The 15,427-nt window shown below is 62.5% G+C and overlaps 1 protein-coding gene across 6 annotated transcripts in view; it reads right to left on the reverse strand.

Moving 5' to 3' along the window:
- Positions 1-257: 257 nt before the first annotated feature.
- Positions 258-15,427, reverse strand: part of ADAMTS7 (ADAM metallopeptidase with thrombospondin type 1 motif 7) — a 62,331-nt gene continuing 47,161 nt past the window's right edge. For 4 of the 6 annotated variants that reach the window (XM_086364037.1, XM_086364036.1, XM_086364035.1 and 1 more), the window contains 13 exons: positions 13,956-14,125; positions 13,587-13,720; positions 12,546-12,666; positions 10,961-11,205; positions 10,587-10,728; positions 8,416-8,542; positions 7,794-8,007; positions 6,108-7,505; positions 4,995-5,147; positions 4,366-4,539; positions 4,134-4,280; positions 2,959-3,121; positions 258-649 (listed from right to left, as the gene is read on the reverse strand). In XM_086364037.1, the coding sequence (XP_086220163.1) occupies positions 498-649; positions 2,959-3,121; positions 4,134-4,280; positions 4,366-4,539; positions 4,995-5,147; positions 6,108-7,505; positions 7,794-8,007; positions 8,416-8,542; positions 10,587-10,728; positions 10,961-11,205; positions 12,546-12,666; positions 13,587-13,720; positions 13,956-14,125 (3,340 nt within the window). In that variant the 3' untranslated portion in view covers positions 258-497. The remainder of the gene's footprint in view (positions 650-2,958; positions 3,122-4,133; positions 4,281-4,365; positions 4,540-4,994; positions 5,148-6,107; positions 7,506-7,793; positions 8,008-8,415; positions 8,543-10,586; positions 10,729-10,960; positions 11,206-12,545; positions 12,667-13,586; positions 13,721-13,955; positions 14,126-15,427) is intronic. The other 2 variants (XM_086364039.1, XM_086364040.1) reach the window with 1 other exon arrangement.

A 15,427-nucleotide genomic window follows, 5' to 3' on the forward strand; every position in this document is an offset into this window, starting at 1 on the left:
ATGAAGTAAGGGGTAGGACTAGCACCCCCTGGGCCTCTGCCAGGCTGTACCCGGTGCCCAAAAAACCTTCACACCACCTGTTACCAGCACACACCTCCTCTAGAAGCCTGCCTCTGCTTTGACTCCCTTGAGCCTTCCTGTCCCCATGGACCCCTCTCTCCCTGCAGACCTCCTAGAGGAGCAGACTGAAAAGATGCTCTCTAACCGTGGCAAGGGGGAGTTCCCCCAAGCCAAGAGGAAGCCAAGCTGCACTTGGAAACAGTAGATGCCTGTTTATTACGACAATAATAATAATAATAATAATAACGTTATGCAAACTGTTAGAATAAAAAAATACCTTTTCTGAGAGGGAGGGGTCCCCAGCCTGCCAGTGGTGGGATCCCCGGTTAGCACCATTAGGGCCTGAGGGGTGGGGCTCCGCCACAGCCCATGCTGGGCGCTGAGGTCCGTGCGTCAGTCTGTCTGTGCATCCTGGCCGCTGGGGGCCGGGGCGCGGGTCAGCGGCGGGCGACCCTCTGGTGGCCGCGGGAGGGGACACCGGGCGGGGGACAGGAGCGGCAGCACTGGGCGCGGACGGTGGGCAGCTGGCAGCGGCCCAGCAGGCGCAGCGTCTCACAGAAACCGAAGGACAGGCGATCGCGCTCGCAGCCTAGGGGCGCAGGGGGGCGGGTCAGGACCTGCAGGCTGGGCACCCCGGACGCCCCCCTGCCCGTGCCAGGTGGGAGGAGCTTCCCTGAGATTTTACCTGGGCCATCTCCCTATCCCCAAAGACCTTAAGGAGACCTGCAGCCACCCCCAGAGCGTCAGCCTGCTGTTTCTGGAAGGGCTCCCCTCGGCCTGAGGAGTAGATCTCCAGCGGCTCCCTGTCCCTCCTGCCCTTGGCCTGGACCCACCACCCTAGGACTGGGGAACTGGGCTTGCTGGGCTCGGATGTCCAGAGGAAGACCCTGAGGCCCCAGCCCTGACTCCTCAGGGGCTCGTGGGAAGCCAAGGAGCCTGCCACCCTTTCCGTCTCTGTGGACCCTGAGTGACCCCAAGGGCCTGGCACACAACTCAAGTGCCAGGGGCCTCCTGCCAGCCTACAGCGGCCTCTGCCCCCCACCCCTACCCTCTATCCAAAGGCACCTATCCTGCCAGACCTCCCTGCCCCCTGGGCTGTACCCAGCCTCAGCCTCCAGGTCGCACACTGGAAGAGGCCCGTCAGCCAGGCCAGTCACTGAGGCCCCAGGAGAGGAGGTGTGACCTGGGCCGTCAGGCCATCAGCAGAGCCCAGGCCTCCTGAGGAGGGACAGATGGAGGCTGCCTGTCCGAGGCTGAGGCTGAGGCTTGGCCGGCCCTCCTGCCCCATGCTTATCAGAGCTATTTAGGGAAGCAGCTTGCTTCCAGCCTCCTGGCCTCGTTCCCGCTGCCGGTGACAGCCTCCAGCTGCCGCCCGGCCCTGCTCACTTCAGCAGACATCCCGTGGGAGGAGAAGCAAGAAGGCAACTGGCAGCCCTGGCCCTGGGACATCCCCGGGGCCCAGCTGAGGGCACAAGGCAGCAGGCTGGATCCCCCACCCTGGCTCTGGGCAGCGGCTCTAACCTACACATCCGCCAACCTGCGTCCTGTTCCCACCGTTGAGACCTCAGGCAAGTTTCTGAACTTCTCAGGGGGCCCCAGTCCCCTCCTCTGCCAGTAACCCCCACCTCCACAGGCAAACGGATGTGGCCCTGCTATGTCAGCTGCCTCACAGGGTGTGATGACCGCACACCCTGGAGTTTCCAGACTTTTCAGACGTCCTGCCGACAAGTCATCAAAACATCCTGGGGACTCCAGGGGCTCAGCATCCTGGTCACTTCGTTGCCCTCCCCCCTTAAACGGCTCACTTGGGTGCTAACAGCTACCTTAGGGCTGTGTGCAGGCCGTGGGGCGGTGCTTGCTGGATGAATGCGGAGGGCAGGGCACTCGGGGCAGGTGGGATTTCTGCTGGGCCTCGAGGTAATGGGGCAACAAGGCCTTCCCTGCCAGTGGCAGGGGCAGCAAGGCATGGCCCTGGCTAGGCTGGGCCTGCCCAAGGGCTGCCAAGGAGCCAGTTGCTGGTACAGAAGGCAGCTTGGGCCAGGTACCCTGGCAGCTGAGGGCCAAGTCTGTCCTGGGGAGGGGGCTCTGTCCCCTGATCAGGGGCCAGACAGTTGACGGCAGAGGAGCTGCTAGGTTCCCAACAGAGGCAGTTCCAGGCGCTCCTATAGACCTTGTGGTGAGGGATGACAGTGTCCACGAGGGAGAGGAAGAAGCCAGCCTTCCCTGAGCACCTCCTGGGCTCTTCAGCCCAAGACATCACTTGGGGGAGGGGAGTTGTCTGCCCCTTTATGCATAAGACAGGGAAGGGAGCACCAGGCCACACAGCTGGTGAGAGGAGGCCAGGTGTGACCACAGGGCCACCGTTTCCTGTGCTCAGCACTGCAGGGGGCGGCTGGGCTGCAGGAAGGAAGTGTGTGTGTGCCCAAGTGTGTATATGTGTGTGTCTCTGGCTCCGGCTCTTTCTCCAGGAGGACCCAGCTGGCCAGGAAGCCACCAGCTGCTGGGAGCAGGACCCTAGGAGGGAGGTCCTTTCCCAGGGTCACACAGCTTGCTCTGGGCAGTCTTCCTCTGGCCAGAGCTGGGGAGGGGGCTTCCCCCAGGCCTGGGCCCCACAGCCTCAGGGACATCCCTAGCCTCACTCCAGGAAGAGGGGGTAACTGAGACCCAGATGGAAAAGGAGCTCGCCTGGGGGCCAGGCTGCTGCTTCCACTCCTCCCTGAGCTAGACAGAGCTGCCTGCAGGGAGGGAGGCCCCTTGCTCTGACCCCAGCACTGCCCCAGCCTCTGCGTGGCACCCCCCTCCGTCAGCCTGTGCTTTGGGGGGACAGCTCCATGAGTCCCATCTCCCCACCGTCCACCCCGCCCCCAGCCCCAGCAGAGAGCCACGTGGGGCACTCACGTGGCGGCTCGGTGAGCTCACAGTCCTGGGTGCCGCATGGCCGCGAGCTCTCAGGCCAGGCCTCGTGGCCGCACAGATCGCTGTCTTCCTCGGGCAGCCCGGTCTGGGTGTTGACGCACTTGACCAGGCGCCGCTGAACACCGCCGCCACAGGGAGCTGAGCACTGCGGGGAGCGGGGGCGGGGGGTGAGCATCCCCTGGGCCAGCCCTGCAGGGGGGCATCCCAGGCCATCCCCAGGGCAGTGGCTGCCTTCGCCAGGAAGACTGGCTCCTGGTTCCCAGCCCCAACCCTCTGGCCTCCTCAGAGGGTCCGGTGTGTCCCCAGAGGCCACCAGTGTTCACTTGCAGGAACGGGGCAGGGGGGTGGTGGTGGGGGAAGCTGTCGGCCCCTCACATGGGATGGGACATGCCCCAGGGCTGGGGGAACTGCATGGGTAGTGGGAGGGAGGGAGACAAAGCTTCTCAGGAAGGGCCCACCGTCCCCAGTCAGGCTCTGTTCCTGTCAGTCGGGGTCTGACATTTTTAAAAGGCCCTAGAATTAAATCTGTGCCAAGATTGTGCCAGGCCCTGTGCTAAGCGCCTCACCGTGTGACTTCATCTAATCCTTACAACCCCATTTTACAGATGAGACAACAGAGGCCCAGCAAGGTGAAGCAACCTTCCCAGGGTCCCTCGGCAGGTCCCCCAGTGGGACAAGGACTGAGATTCCCAAACCTGCGAGCTCCAAACAGGCCTGGCAGGAAGGGTCCTGCTCAGCTGAGGCCTCAGTGGCCATTCCCCTACCCCCTCCGCCCGTCTGGCCTTTGTTTGGTCTCCTAAGCAGCCCCGTGTCCGTCACTCCTGCCCCAGGACTTTGCATGTGCTGCTCCCTGCGTGCTTCCCCTCGACAGCACAGACCCCGCTGGTCTTCCTCTACGATCCCCTCCTCAGAAGGCCTTGCCTGACGTCACAACGCACATCCGTTCGTTTTTGGTTTGTCTCCCTGGTGGGCCGTGAGTTCCAGTGGGGCATGGACCTTGTCAGGCTACCACTGCCATCTGCAGAGGCCACAGGGACCCTGGCATGCAGGACTCACTCAACAACTCTTTACGTGAAAAAGGTCTGATGGATGCCTGCTGACACAGGGCCTCCTGTCCACAGGCCCTCTCCCCGCCCTGAACCCCCGCACTTGCTCACCTGGCCCCAGGGCCCCACCACCCACTGCGTGCAGGGGTGGGTGTTGCAGGACCGCGTGCTGTTGGGTCTCAGCGCCTCCTCACAGAGGCCTGGCTCCGGGCAGGTCACAAGACGCTGCTGCTCACCACCGCCGCAGGCCTCGGAGCACTGGGAGGGCAGGGGAAGGGTCTGCGGGCTGCCAGCATCTGAGGACACCCCCACTCACTCCCATCCCCAGATCTCTGAGCCTCACCTCCCTCCAGGAAGAGGTGTACCAGCTGAGGCAGGGTTGGGCCCCACAGGGCCGGCGGGCGGGCGGCTTGGTGGGCCCCGGTTGGCAGTGGAAAGGCCGCAGTGGCTGGAGGTCCCGTGTGTCCACACACTGCACGTCCCGTGTGGAGGAGCCCCCGCCGCAGCTGCGGGAGCACTGGAGGCCGAGGGTCCCGTGTGTGCACACACAGAACCCAGCGGGGGTGGGGGTGAGCATCGGACTCCCCTCCCACACCACCCCCACTGCCAGGGCAGGTCCCTTAAGAGTCCCAGGGAGAGGCCATGGCTGACCAGCCTTGGGCAGAGGGTGATGTGGCCAGGGGCTGCCCCAGGGTAGGACAGATGGATAAAGAGAGGAACAGAGGAGAAAATGAAATCCCAAGGGTTATAGAAAGTACAGAGAAAAGGATACAGGCAGTAAGAGAAGGGGCCTGGGGCAGGCTGACCCCCACACAGATGGGGCATCCCGGAGACCAGAAATTAAAGTGCAAAGCTGTGCACACGGACCCTGGCCCGCCGATCGGTGGTGGCTGTGGCTGATCCCAAACACAGGCCACGGGCCCCAGGGCTATGCCCCATGCCCTGAAGCTGCCAGCCGCCTCCCTCACATACCTTACTCCAGTTGCCCATGTGCCAGGCAGCACAGGGCCGCAGGTGGCAGCGGCGGGCGGGCTGGGGTCGGCCAGCGGGGGCGCAGTCCTCCTCCTGGCCGGAGCTGCAGCGCACGAGTCTCCAGACAGCCCCCAGGCCACAGGTGGTGGAGCACTGGGGGCAGGGGACCCAGTGGCCATGAGGGTGGGCGGATCCCCATGCCCGCCAGCTCCCCAGCCAGGCGAGAGGGACCAGACACTGCCTCAGTTTCCTCATCTGAAAATGGGCTCCTCCACCCACCTCCCAAGGGGGCCAAGAAGATGAAAAGTCAGATCCCCTGGCAGCCAACTGTTCCTGCTCACACATGTGGGGTGGCCCAGCTGTCCTGCTAAGGCTCGCTGCTTCCCTAAGTCACTTGGAGAAGGAAGTCTGGGCGCTTCAGCCTCAGCCCATCCCTCCCATACCAAAACTAGGGATCTGAGCAGAAGCAGCTCACTTCCCCTCCAGTGATAATCTGGGGAGGGTGGAATGGGGCGGTACACACAGGCCAGCTTCTTCCCATGCAGCTGAGACCCTCACAGGCCCCTGACAAAGCAGGGGGAGCCACTGAGGGGACAGCCAGGTGGCAAGGAACCGAGCTGCTCCTGGAGGAGCCAGGCTGAGCCTCGGCAAACCGTGGTGGGCCGCTCTGGGCCTGGGGAGTATGAGAGGAAGCTTCCCCACCAACACAACTATTGGGGGTGAGCTCCTTGTCCCTGGGGCATGAAAGCCAGAATATGAGAGAGCTGCTCCCCCTGGCTGCCCCTCACTTGTGCCTGGCCCTGCCCTCCTAGCAGCCCCCGTGCTACTCAGGAATGAGCCTCTAGGGGCCCCAGGCCCCCTCAGCCCACTGTATTGCTCAAAAGGGAAACTGAGGCCCCGTGGGGCAGACCGGCCCCAGAGGCACATGGGGGGCAGTGTGACTGAGACAGGGCAATGCTCCTCCTACCCACAGAGGCTCCACCCACCACAGGCTGTCAGTTCTTGAGCCCTCACTCCCCAGAAGGCAGGACAGACACAGCTCTGCCTACTTTCAGTGAGGACACCACCCACCCGACACACACACCGGCCTGCCCTGACCCCAGCAGCACTTGCCTGGCTCCAGTTCCCCACTTCCCAGCTGGCATTCCTGGCAGGCAGCAGGTCCACAGGGAACCCCTCCTCGACCGGGCTGGGGTCCAGAGGCCCAGGGGCTCTGCTGCTGTTGGCCGGACTATCCTGAGCTGGTGTGGACAGCAGCCCAGGGCTTGGGGGCATCTTGGAGCTGGGGGGCTCAGGCTGGCCCAAGGGGCCCAGGCTCTGGGGAGTCACCCAAGGCATGTGCCCCAGGCCAGTGGGGGCCATGAGAAGGAAGGTTCCTGGCATCGCCAAGGTCTGCAGGTTCTGCAGAGTCGGTCCTGGGGTTGAGAAGGTGGCAGTCCCCAGCTCCAGGGGGCTGTCCGTACCCTGAGTGTCTGGCAGGGCAGTGGTGGGAGGAGGAAGTGGAGGGGCACCTCCCATGGTGGGCCACAGCTCACTGTCCAGAGGCCCCAGGCTACCCTCAAGAGCTGGCTCCCAGGCCGCCGTCCCACTCGTCCACAGCTCTACTGTGCGGGGACTAGGGGAGGAGTGGGTAGTGTCAGCGGAGGACAGAGAGGGTGACGTGGGGCTGGGCCTTTGGGGCGGGAGCGGGGCTCCACGGCCTAAGGCTTCCTCCTCATCAGAAACCTCATTGGTCCTCTCCCACCGGGGAGGGGGCGGCAGGCTCTGGCTGTCCTCTGCTCCCAGGAACTGGTTCTGGCTCCCAGGGGCAGCAGGCGTCTCCATGCTGATGGAAGTGGGGGGCCAAGGCAAGCTGGGGAGCCCAAGGTCTGGAGCGCCAATGGGGGCATCTTCCTCAGGTAGGAAATTGACCAGGGAGTTCCCAGGGGTCTGCTCCAAGGGTGGGGGTGGGGATGGGCCAGCCTGGCTGGGCCAAGGGGCAGAGTACCCATCTCCCAGTGCCCCCTCATCCCGAGTCCCAGGAGGCTCTGTGGGAGGAACGGGGGTCCCCGTGGGGGGCTCAGCAGCAGTGCTCGGGGGTGGGGGTCTCCAATCCCCTGTGCCCACCGGCTCTGAGTCAGGGTCTTCGAAGGGCCCATAGGACAGGTCCTCGTGGAAGTTAATGAAATTGTAGTCGTAGTAGAAGTCGTCGACGAACACGGGCCCTGGCAGGCCCAGCTCATGGCCCTCCTCCTCGATGGCATTGCCCATGCCGGCTGGCTCGGGTGATGAAGGCAGTGGAGGGCGCGGGGCCAGGTGGCTGGGAATGAAGTCCACCTCATTGAAGAGCTCGGGGCTGAAGGAGCCACTGCCTGAGCCTTCAGGGCCCAGCGTGTCCAGGGCCTGGGGGCACGGTGGCAGGAGGCAGGCGGCCTCGCGTGCTGGCTGCTGGGCCTCGTCGCAGGGGACCCCAGTGTCGTTGATACAGAGGATGCTCCGGCGCTGAGTGCCTGGCCCGCATGTCACCGAGCACTAAAGGGAAGGCTGGGTGAGGGACTCAGGCCAGGAGGAGCCAGGGCCTTGCAAGGTACCCGGCCAGCTGCTCAGTGTCAGCGGATAGCGCCCTGGCCGCTGGAGACCGTGGCTGTGACGTCCCAGGACATCCCAGCCTCTGAGGCTTTGGGGATGGGGCCAGACCTGGGATGTCCCAGTCCCCCTCCCACCATGGTGCCCAGCAGTAGGGGTTCCCGGAACACTGTCTCTGCCTCCCTGTAGCCCAAGACCAATGGCAGAGCTAACCCCACCCGTGCTGATGCTCACCTCAGACCAGTTCCCCACAGCCCAGGTGGCCGGACAGGGCACATCGCGGTTGCAGGGGGTTTCGGCAGGGGGCTGGGGCAGGTGCTCACAGGCAGGCGGCTCCAGGGCGCGCTGCTCATCCAGCCCCACACTGCGGATGCAGAGCACGGCTCGGCGGGAGAGCCCTCCAGGCCCACAGGAGCTGGAGCACAGCTGCCACTCACCTGCCCACCACCTGGGGGTGTACAAGGGCAGATGAGCATGGGGCCGCCTGGCATTCTCAGGCACTCGGACTCAGGGTCAGGCCTAAGCCCAAGGGAGGAGTCCCCGGAGCTCCAAGCCTGAGATGGCACTCTGGTGCCCAAAGCCCAGCAACCGGGCACAGTCCCCTTTGCTCCTGCCGCCTTCACCCCTGGGAGACCTGGGCAAGCCCCAAGGCCTGTGTCCACATCCAGGGACCCAAGCATGAGTGACCAGGGATGTCCCTGGCTAGTGTTGGTTATTGAGGAGGAGCCCAGGCTGAGGTCAGGGGCAACCAGAGGCTGGGTCCAGCCTTGGGAGGTGGGGCCCAGAGCCCAGCTCCCTCTGCTCTTCCAGGGCCTCTGGTGAGGGACACCTGGAGTCAGGCGCCCGGCACGCTCACCGGGCAGGGCAGGGCTCCTCGCTGCACTTCCTCTGGCGGTCATCCGGCCGGTCCAGGGGGTCACAGTGCCTCTCGTCTACAGGCCCCGCCTGCCGCTCCGTGCAGTGCACACTCTGCCTCTGCATGCCTGGGAGGCCATGGGGGCTCAGCCTGGGCCTGGCACCCACGGCACTCCCTGCCCGAACCACCCTGCACCCAAAGACACAGCTGCACCCACCCTGCTCAGAACCCTTCCAGAACTGGGCCTCGCTGCCTCCATCAGGATGAAGGCAGGCCCCCACCGCCCCCTGCTCACTGCCTTCCTGGCTTTCACTCCCACCCCTGCAGAGGCAGCAGAGTGCGCAGGGTCTGTGGAGGAGGGGGGCGGTCTAGCCCTGCAGCTTCCTAACTGGGAAGCCTTGGGCAGCTCACTTGGCCTCTCTGAACCTCAGTGTCGTCATCTGTAAATGGGAGCAACGATAACACCTGCCTTGGTGAGACCACAACTAGCGCTAAATGCAACCACAGCCTAGTGCAACCCTGTGTCTACACCCCGCCCCCCAGCAGGGTCAGTGCTCAGAAACAATAAAGAAGAAATCCATCAGTTCACGCGGCCAGGCACTCCCCTATGGCCCCACGGCCCCCCATTAGCTTTGTCACGGTTCCTGGCCTTCACTCCCTCTGTACTGCCTGCCTCTGGGCCTTTGCACGGCTGTGCTCCTCCCCCCAATACACCTGTGAGGCCCAGTGACAGGACTAGCTCCAGAAGGCTCTGCCTCCCCCCTGTCCCTCTACAGCACAGAAGAGGGGCTCACCCCTTCCCTGAGCCTCCGGTCTCCCTGCCCCACCCCACCCTCTCCTTCCTGCCTAACAGAACGCTGGGTTTGTTTAAGGTCACGATGCCAAACACTCCCCACTGCGGTTCCCTGGCAGCTGGGGGTCTGGGACAGTCGTGCCAGAGAGAAAAAGGCACAAGTCCCTCCCTTTGCCCCTTCTCCCTTCCACCTAGAGCTGGCAAGAAGTCTGGACCAAGGATGCCATCTTGTGATACACACAAGGGGAAGATGGGGCTGACAGGGGTCCCTAAAAACACGGCAGGCCATGCCGCCAGCCTGGACTGTGCACCCTGGGGCTTCTCACTGAGGAGACAAGTAAACCCTTACTGCTCCAGCCATGCCTCGTCAGGATCCTGCCACTTGCTGCTCAACACATTCCATTCTGTCCACGTGGGGAGCCACCAATTTGCTGGAAACCAGTTCCCCCGTGTCTGGTTCATCAAAGGTATTTGTTTTTGCACTTGTAAATTTAACACTTAAGTGAGAAAGGATGATTCTGATAGCTTCTGAAGGTTTCTCTCCAGCTTCAGTGCATCACTGTTCACTTTATAATCCTAACGGCATTTCAAAGAATGTCCAAACGCCTCTCTCTCTGTCCCAGATTCCTGATATGGAGACCCCTGTACCCTGAGGGTGGGGGGATGGGCAGGGATACGGAAGGAACCACGGGGAGGGGAGAGTCAAGTTGTTACACCTTTTAGAAAGAGTTTAAAGAAATAAATAAATGTGGTGAATAATGGGGCCATCGGGTAAGAGGCTCAGAGTTGGGTGGGGAGATGCTTGCTGCGTCCTGGCCTCCCGTCCCTGTCCGACTCCATCCTCCCCCTCCCATCTCCTTTCTTTCCCTCCTCCCCCACCCTCCTCATGGGGAGGGGCAGCAGCCTAGACAAGTTAGGCTCCAGGCTCCCAGGACAGACAGGAGCGCCCCATGGAGGAGGGGTCCCTGGGGAAGCTGGAGGAGGGGAGGAGCCCATCCTGAGGGGGATGCAGGTAAGGCTCCAGGAGGATGAAGTGGTCAAGTCCCAGGTGTGGGGGAGAAGTGCTCACACAGGACCTGTCAGAGCTGAGCAGCGAGAAGAGGGAGGGGCAGCTGGCGCCTCTCTGGGGGAGACACACGGGCTGGCCAAGTGCCGTGTGCCATGCCTGCCTCACCCTGGTTACTCTCCCAGTTACTGACCCATGAGACAGGACCACTGCTAGCCCCATTATACAGATGAGGAAACTGAGGCCCAGAAGCAGCACTCCGAGCTCAGAGACGCCCCGCAAACAAGCAATGAGCCAGAGGCTGAAGCTGGGCCTCACCGCCCAGAGACAAAGGCCCCGCTGGGCAGCGGCCGTGCCCACCCCTCTCCTCACCTGTGCCACAGGTGACTGTGCATTTGGACCAGGGTCCATAGCGCCAGGAGAACTCAGGCGGCTGGATGTGGTCGTGGCCGTCCGCCTCCCTGTGGATGATGTACTCGTAGCGCACCCCGGGGTTGCTCTCCTGGAACAGGAGCTGGGGCAGGCAGGCGGGAGCCCTGTGAGCACGAGATGGCCTCTCCTGCAACCCAGCCCTGACACCCATCCTAAAGGAGCCGACCTCAGCTACCTCCGGGACCTGGGGCTACCCCATGGGGCCGTTTCAGAGCCAGGCTCCGCGACTGCCCCAGGGCACACTCCTGCCACGGGGCTGGGTCCCACGCACTCCACCTCTGCCCCGCCCGGGCCTGGCCCCAGAAGACGGTCACCTGGATCCAGACAGGCTCGTCGGTGGGGCCAGGGGACGTGAGGTTCTCCCAGTTGCCTGTGCGGGCATAGGTGAAGGTGGTGCCCGCCACCTCGTAGTCCCCGTTCCACTGGATGGTCCACCCGCCATTGAGGAAGTACTTATCCGGGTCCTCGCTGCGCAGGGCCAGGAAGTTGCCGGCCTCCGCCACCTCCACGATGCGGATCTCGCGGGCGCCCACCGGGATCAACCCCACGTCCACATACCCTGTCGGCCAGGGGTTGAGCACAGGTTGTGAAAAGAAGAGGGCTAGCTGTGCTCTGCCCTTGCAGCTCTCGCCACTTGCCCCACCCGCCGATGCCAAGGTTTCGTCGTTAAGATTCGGACTTCCCTACTTAGATCTGTTCTAGGTCACCACACTCGGAAGGGCTCCTGCAATCCTGCCCCCGTGCCCGATGGCCCCTCTCTGGGAAACCTCAGTCTATCACTGGGCTGGGCCTAACCCTATACCTGGGGCCAGCATGACCTTTCTAAAAAACCCAATTGACCTTTCTCCTGATAACGTCCTCCTCATGCCTATAAAGCCTGTTTTTGTTCTTTTGCTAAATAGTACCCATCATGTCTGGAGAAGGGAATGCCAACCCACTCCAGTATTCTTGCCTGGAGAATCCTCATGGACAGAGGAGCCTGGAGGGCTACAGTTCACAGGGTCGCAGAGTTAGACACGACTGGTTGCCTAAGCACAGCACACAACACCCATGCCTGGCATTATCCCAAGAACCCTACGTGTGTAACAACCCTGTGTACCCCCAGGTACTACTGCTAGCCCCATTTTACAGATGAGGACACCAAGGCACAGAGACCTTACATAACTTGCCCCAGGGCTCTGCTGGGATGTGAATCAAGCTGTGAGGTCTGAGCTTTAACCACCATGCTGGGCTGCATCTCTGGGGATGAAATCTAAGCTTCTTGGCCACGCATTCAAAGCCCCATGGCAGCCCTGCCTTCTGTACAGTCAGGTCCCCAGACAGCATACTCCTTCTTGCCTCCAGGCTTCGTTGGGCACAAGCTCTTTCCTGCATGTGTAATGTTTTTCCTCATCTCCGCTGAGTCTTTCATGATTCAGCTCGACTTCTACTCCCCACAGGAAGTCTTCCCTGACCTCCCCAGGTCAGGACCTTCTTCCTCAGGGCTCTCACAGCCCCTCTGGGTCTCCCTCCACTGCAAGATGAGACTGTAAGCTCTTCACCTCCGTGTCTCCCTCACCCAGCATACAGTCGGCACTTAAACAGTGTATGCAAAACAGGTCCTGGGGTGCGGGAGTAGAGCTGTGGGGTTGGTTCTCTGAAGCTTCATAATGCCACTCATTAGCCCAGCCTGGAGTCCCTGGGGCAAGAGGACTCCCTGGGAGGGCAGGTCTCTGCATCTAGGCCTGGGGGCCCTGACTCATGCCTGGTTCCTGGACCCAGCAAGGCAGCGTGCCTGCTTCCCACCGCTAGCCTCGGTGGGGACCAAGGAAGACGCAGGCAGGGGCTCAAGGGAGACAAAGAAGGGCTACCAGGCCAAGAGCACCCCCCGCCTCTGCTACCAGTGGTCCCTCTCCATACCCAGGCCCTCAGCCTCCTCGAAGGTCCCGCTCACGGTGTGACAGGTGGAGCCGTTGCCGTGGCACACCCCGCAGCGGTCTTCGACGGCACCCGAGTCGATCTCGAAGTCACAGCCCACATTCTGTAACGCATAGGAGGGGAGGCTCCTGGTGCTGGGCCGCTGGCCGCAAGCCCTCTCTGGCCCCCACCTCAGGGGCTGCCAGGGTGGGGAGGAGAGTGCTCGGGGCACGGAGCAGGGGCCCACCACTGTTGTGGCCTCCAGTCCCGAGTAAACCCCTCGACCTCTCTGAGCCTCAGTTTCCTCAGATGTGGAACAGGGGGAACCACCCACACCATGAAGATGTGCTGTGAGATCAAACGAGACAAGAGACAGGAAAAGCTGTGTAAACGGCCCCAGCAGGCGGGGCAGCGGGCATACAGGGGCTCCTGACCAGCATGGACAACAGTTTCCCCGAAATATGAATCAATGTTCTCTGCTGGTCCTGAGCCCTGGCCTCTACGCCCAGGAGCTTCCCCTGTCGGGAGCAGGGGAAAGAAAGTGCTGAGGACTCGGGCAGGGGAAGCCGCCGCCGCTGCTGCTGGAAATGTCTTTAAGTATTGTCAGCACACACTGATGCTTTCTCTGCCGGGCCGAGCCCCTGCACGGCAATCCCTGATAAGTGACCCCATTTAACCCTGTGACGTGGATTCTTGGACGGACAGTCCCCTTATCGCAGAGGAAACGTTTGCCCGGGGTCATTCAACCAGCGGGAGGTCGGGCCTCCGCCTGAGCTCTGGTTTCCGGGCTGGGGCCGGGCCAGCCCAGGCCAGATCTCAGAAGCCGTGGCAGGCAGGCCGGGTGCAGTCGCAGAGGCTGAGGTTGATGGTGTGTGTGGTGGGTCCAGTCCCAGGAGGATTGGGGGGTGCTTTGCTGAGAGGTAATGGGAGACCCTCAAAAGGCTTCACTGGTAGAGCTGGGAAGCCCAGTGGCACAGCCTGGGGAGGGTGGCCAGAGGGAAGCAGGAGGAAGGCAGAGAGGGTCCTCTTCCTCGCTGGGCACACCTTGCAGATCCCATTGATGCAGAGGTCACGGCTGGCCTGGCCCTGGTAGCAGGGGGTGCCGTCCACCACAGCGTCCCGCAGCTTCTCAGCAAAGTACTCGTTCGAGGGCCGGCAGTGCAGCTCACAGGGGTTCACTGGGGCCCAAGCAGAGGAGCCGTGAGGGACAGGCAGGGCAGGAGTCACACCCGGAAGAGCATCAGTGGCGGGCGGGGGGCTCCACTGGGCTGGTAGTGTCTGCAAGGCTGCCCCCAGGAGCCAGGAGGGAGTGAGCGGCAGCCCCGCAGATGGCACCTGTGTCACTGGGCAAGCCTTGGGCCCTCGGACCTCCGCCCCCCAGACTTCAGTGTCCCCGCGGACGGCCGGACTCACCGTCATTGACCACAGGAACCCACGTGTGCAGCTGGCCCTTGTAGAGCATGGCGTCAAAGTGGCTGCACTGGACTTGGCGGAAGGAGGGGCGGCCGGCGGGGCAGGCCTGCAGGCTGCACAGGCGGAAGCGCTTCCGCTCACCCACGCAGTATTTGCCCTTGTATTTGGGCCTGTGGGGCGGGGTGGGGGTGAGTGAGCACTGACAGCGGAGCCAACCGCACACCTGAATCCAGAAGCAGGCCCCTGGAGCAGGCAGCTTCTCCCACACCCCGATACCCGGAGATTCCCAGCTCCCACCTCCGCTCCCACTGCTCTGCCTACCAGCCCCCCTTGCCCCCCTCGCCCCCACCTCGGCCCAGACTTGGTCTCCCTGTTTGAAAGGATCTCAGGGAAGGTGGTAGCACAAGGCCTGGGCTCTACCCCCAACCTGCTATGTGACCTTGGCAAAGTCTCCGGACCCCTCCGGGCCTCAGTTTCCTCATCTCTAAAATGGGACTGGGGTTGCCTCTGCAGAGGGTTACTGAGAAGCTGGGCTAAGCTACAGACTTGACTGGCACTAGCTGGAGGGGCTACTCCAAATCTCCAGCCTGTGAGACCCAGCGTCCTAACAGCCCATATGTCAGCAGACATGATCTTGGTGGCAGCACCCCATCCAGGTCAAAAGGAAGCCCCCTTGGCCCTGGCCCAGCCCAGAGCCTGAACCCCCAACTCCACCCCATCTGCTTCCACCCTGCTCAGATCTAGAGACCCGGAGACAAGGCAGGGTATAAGCATGGAGCCCTAGAAGGCCCTGGCTCTGAATCCCATGATCCCCTCCCGAGGCAGCCTAGTGAAGGTGCCAGCACCCCCTCAGTCCACAGAAGGGCAGACCTCTGCATCTCTCTGAATCTTCACCTCACCCCTCTGAGACGGGGAAACGAGGCCCAGGGAGATGAAGCCACTCGCCCCAGGTGACACAGCACCCCTCCCAGGCTGACCAGTTCTCCCAGCTGTCCCCAGTCTCATCTTGGACCCACGTGCCCTCCAATGTCACTACACGGCTCTATTTACTGAGCAATTACTACAGACTAGCTGCAGAGCTTTAGTGCACTTATCCGTGATGACAACTCTACCGGATGGGCACTGCTGCTGCCCATCGTATACTTTCTCGGGAAACTGAGGCCCTGAGAAGGGGTGGAGAGGGCCGCTGCATGAGGAGAGGAGAGGGGATTTGAACTCTATCCATCCAAGGTTCAGGGTCTAAGCTCTGAGCCACTGTCTTCCCTGCCTCCCTCCCATCAGCTGCTGCTTTGTGGTGTGGCCTCTAATGAGTGGCTCCACTCTCCAAGCCTTGGTGTTCCCTTCTCTGCAATAGCGTCAGAGAAACGCTCTGCAGAGCGTTCCCTTCTCACAATAGTTGTGACTCAACTAGCCACCAGGGCACTCCTAGAAGTGACCCGAAGTGGCTCTGGACACTCTGGGCTTGGCCTCCA

Source organism: Bos grunniens, chromosome 21 (genome assembly GCF_055505025.1).
Source record: "Bos grunniens cultivar Pamir isolate PY7600 chromosome 21, Bosgru_T2T1.0, whole genome shotgun sequence".
Taxonomy (NCBI): Eukaryota; Metazoa; Chordata; class Mammalia; order Artiodactyla; family Bovidae; genus Bos; species Bos grunniens.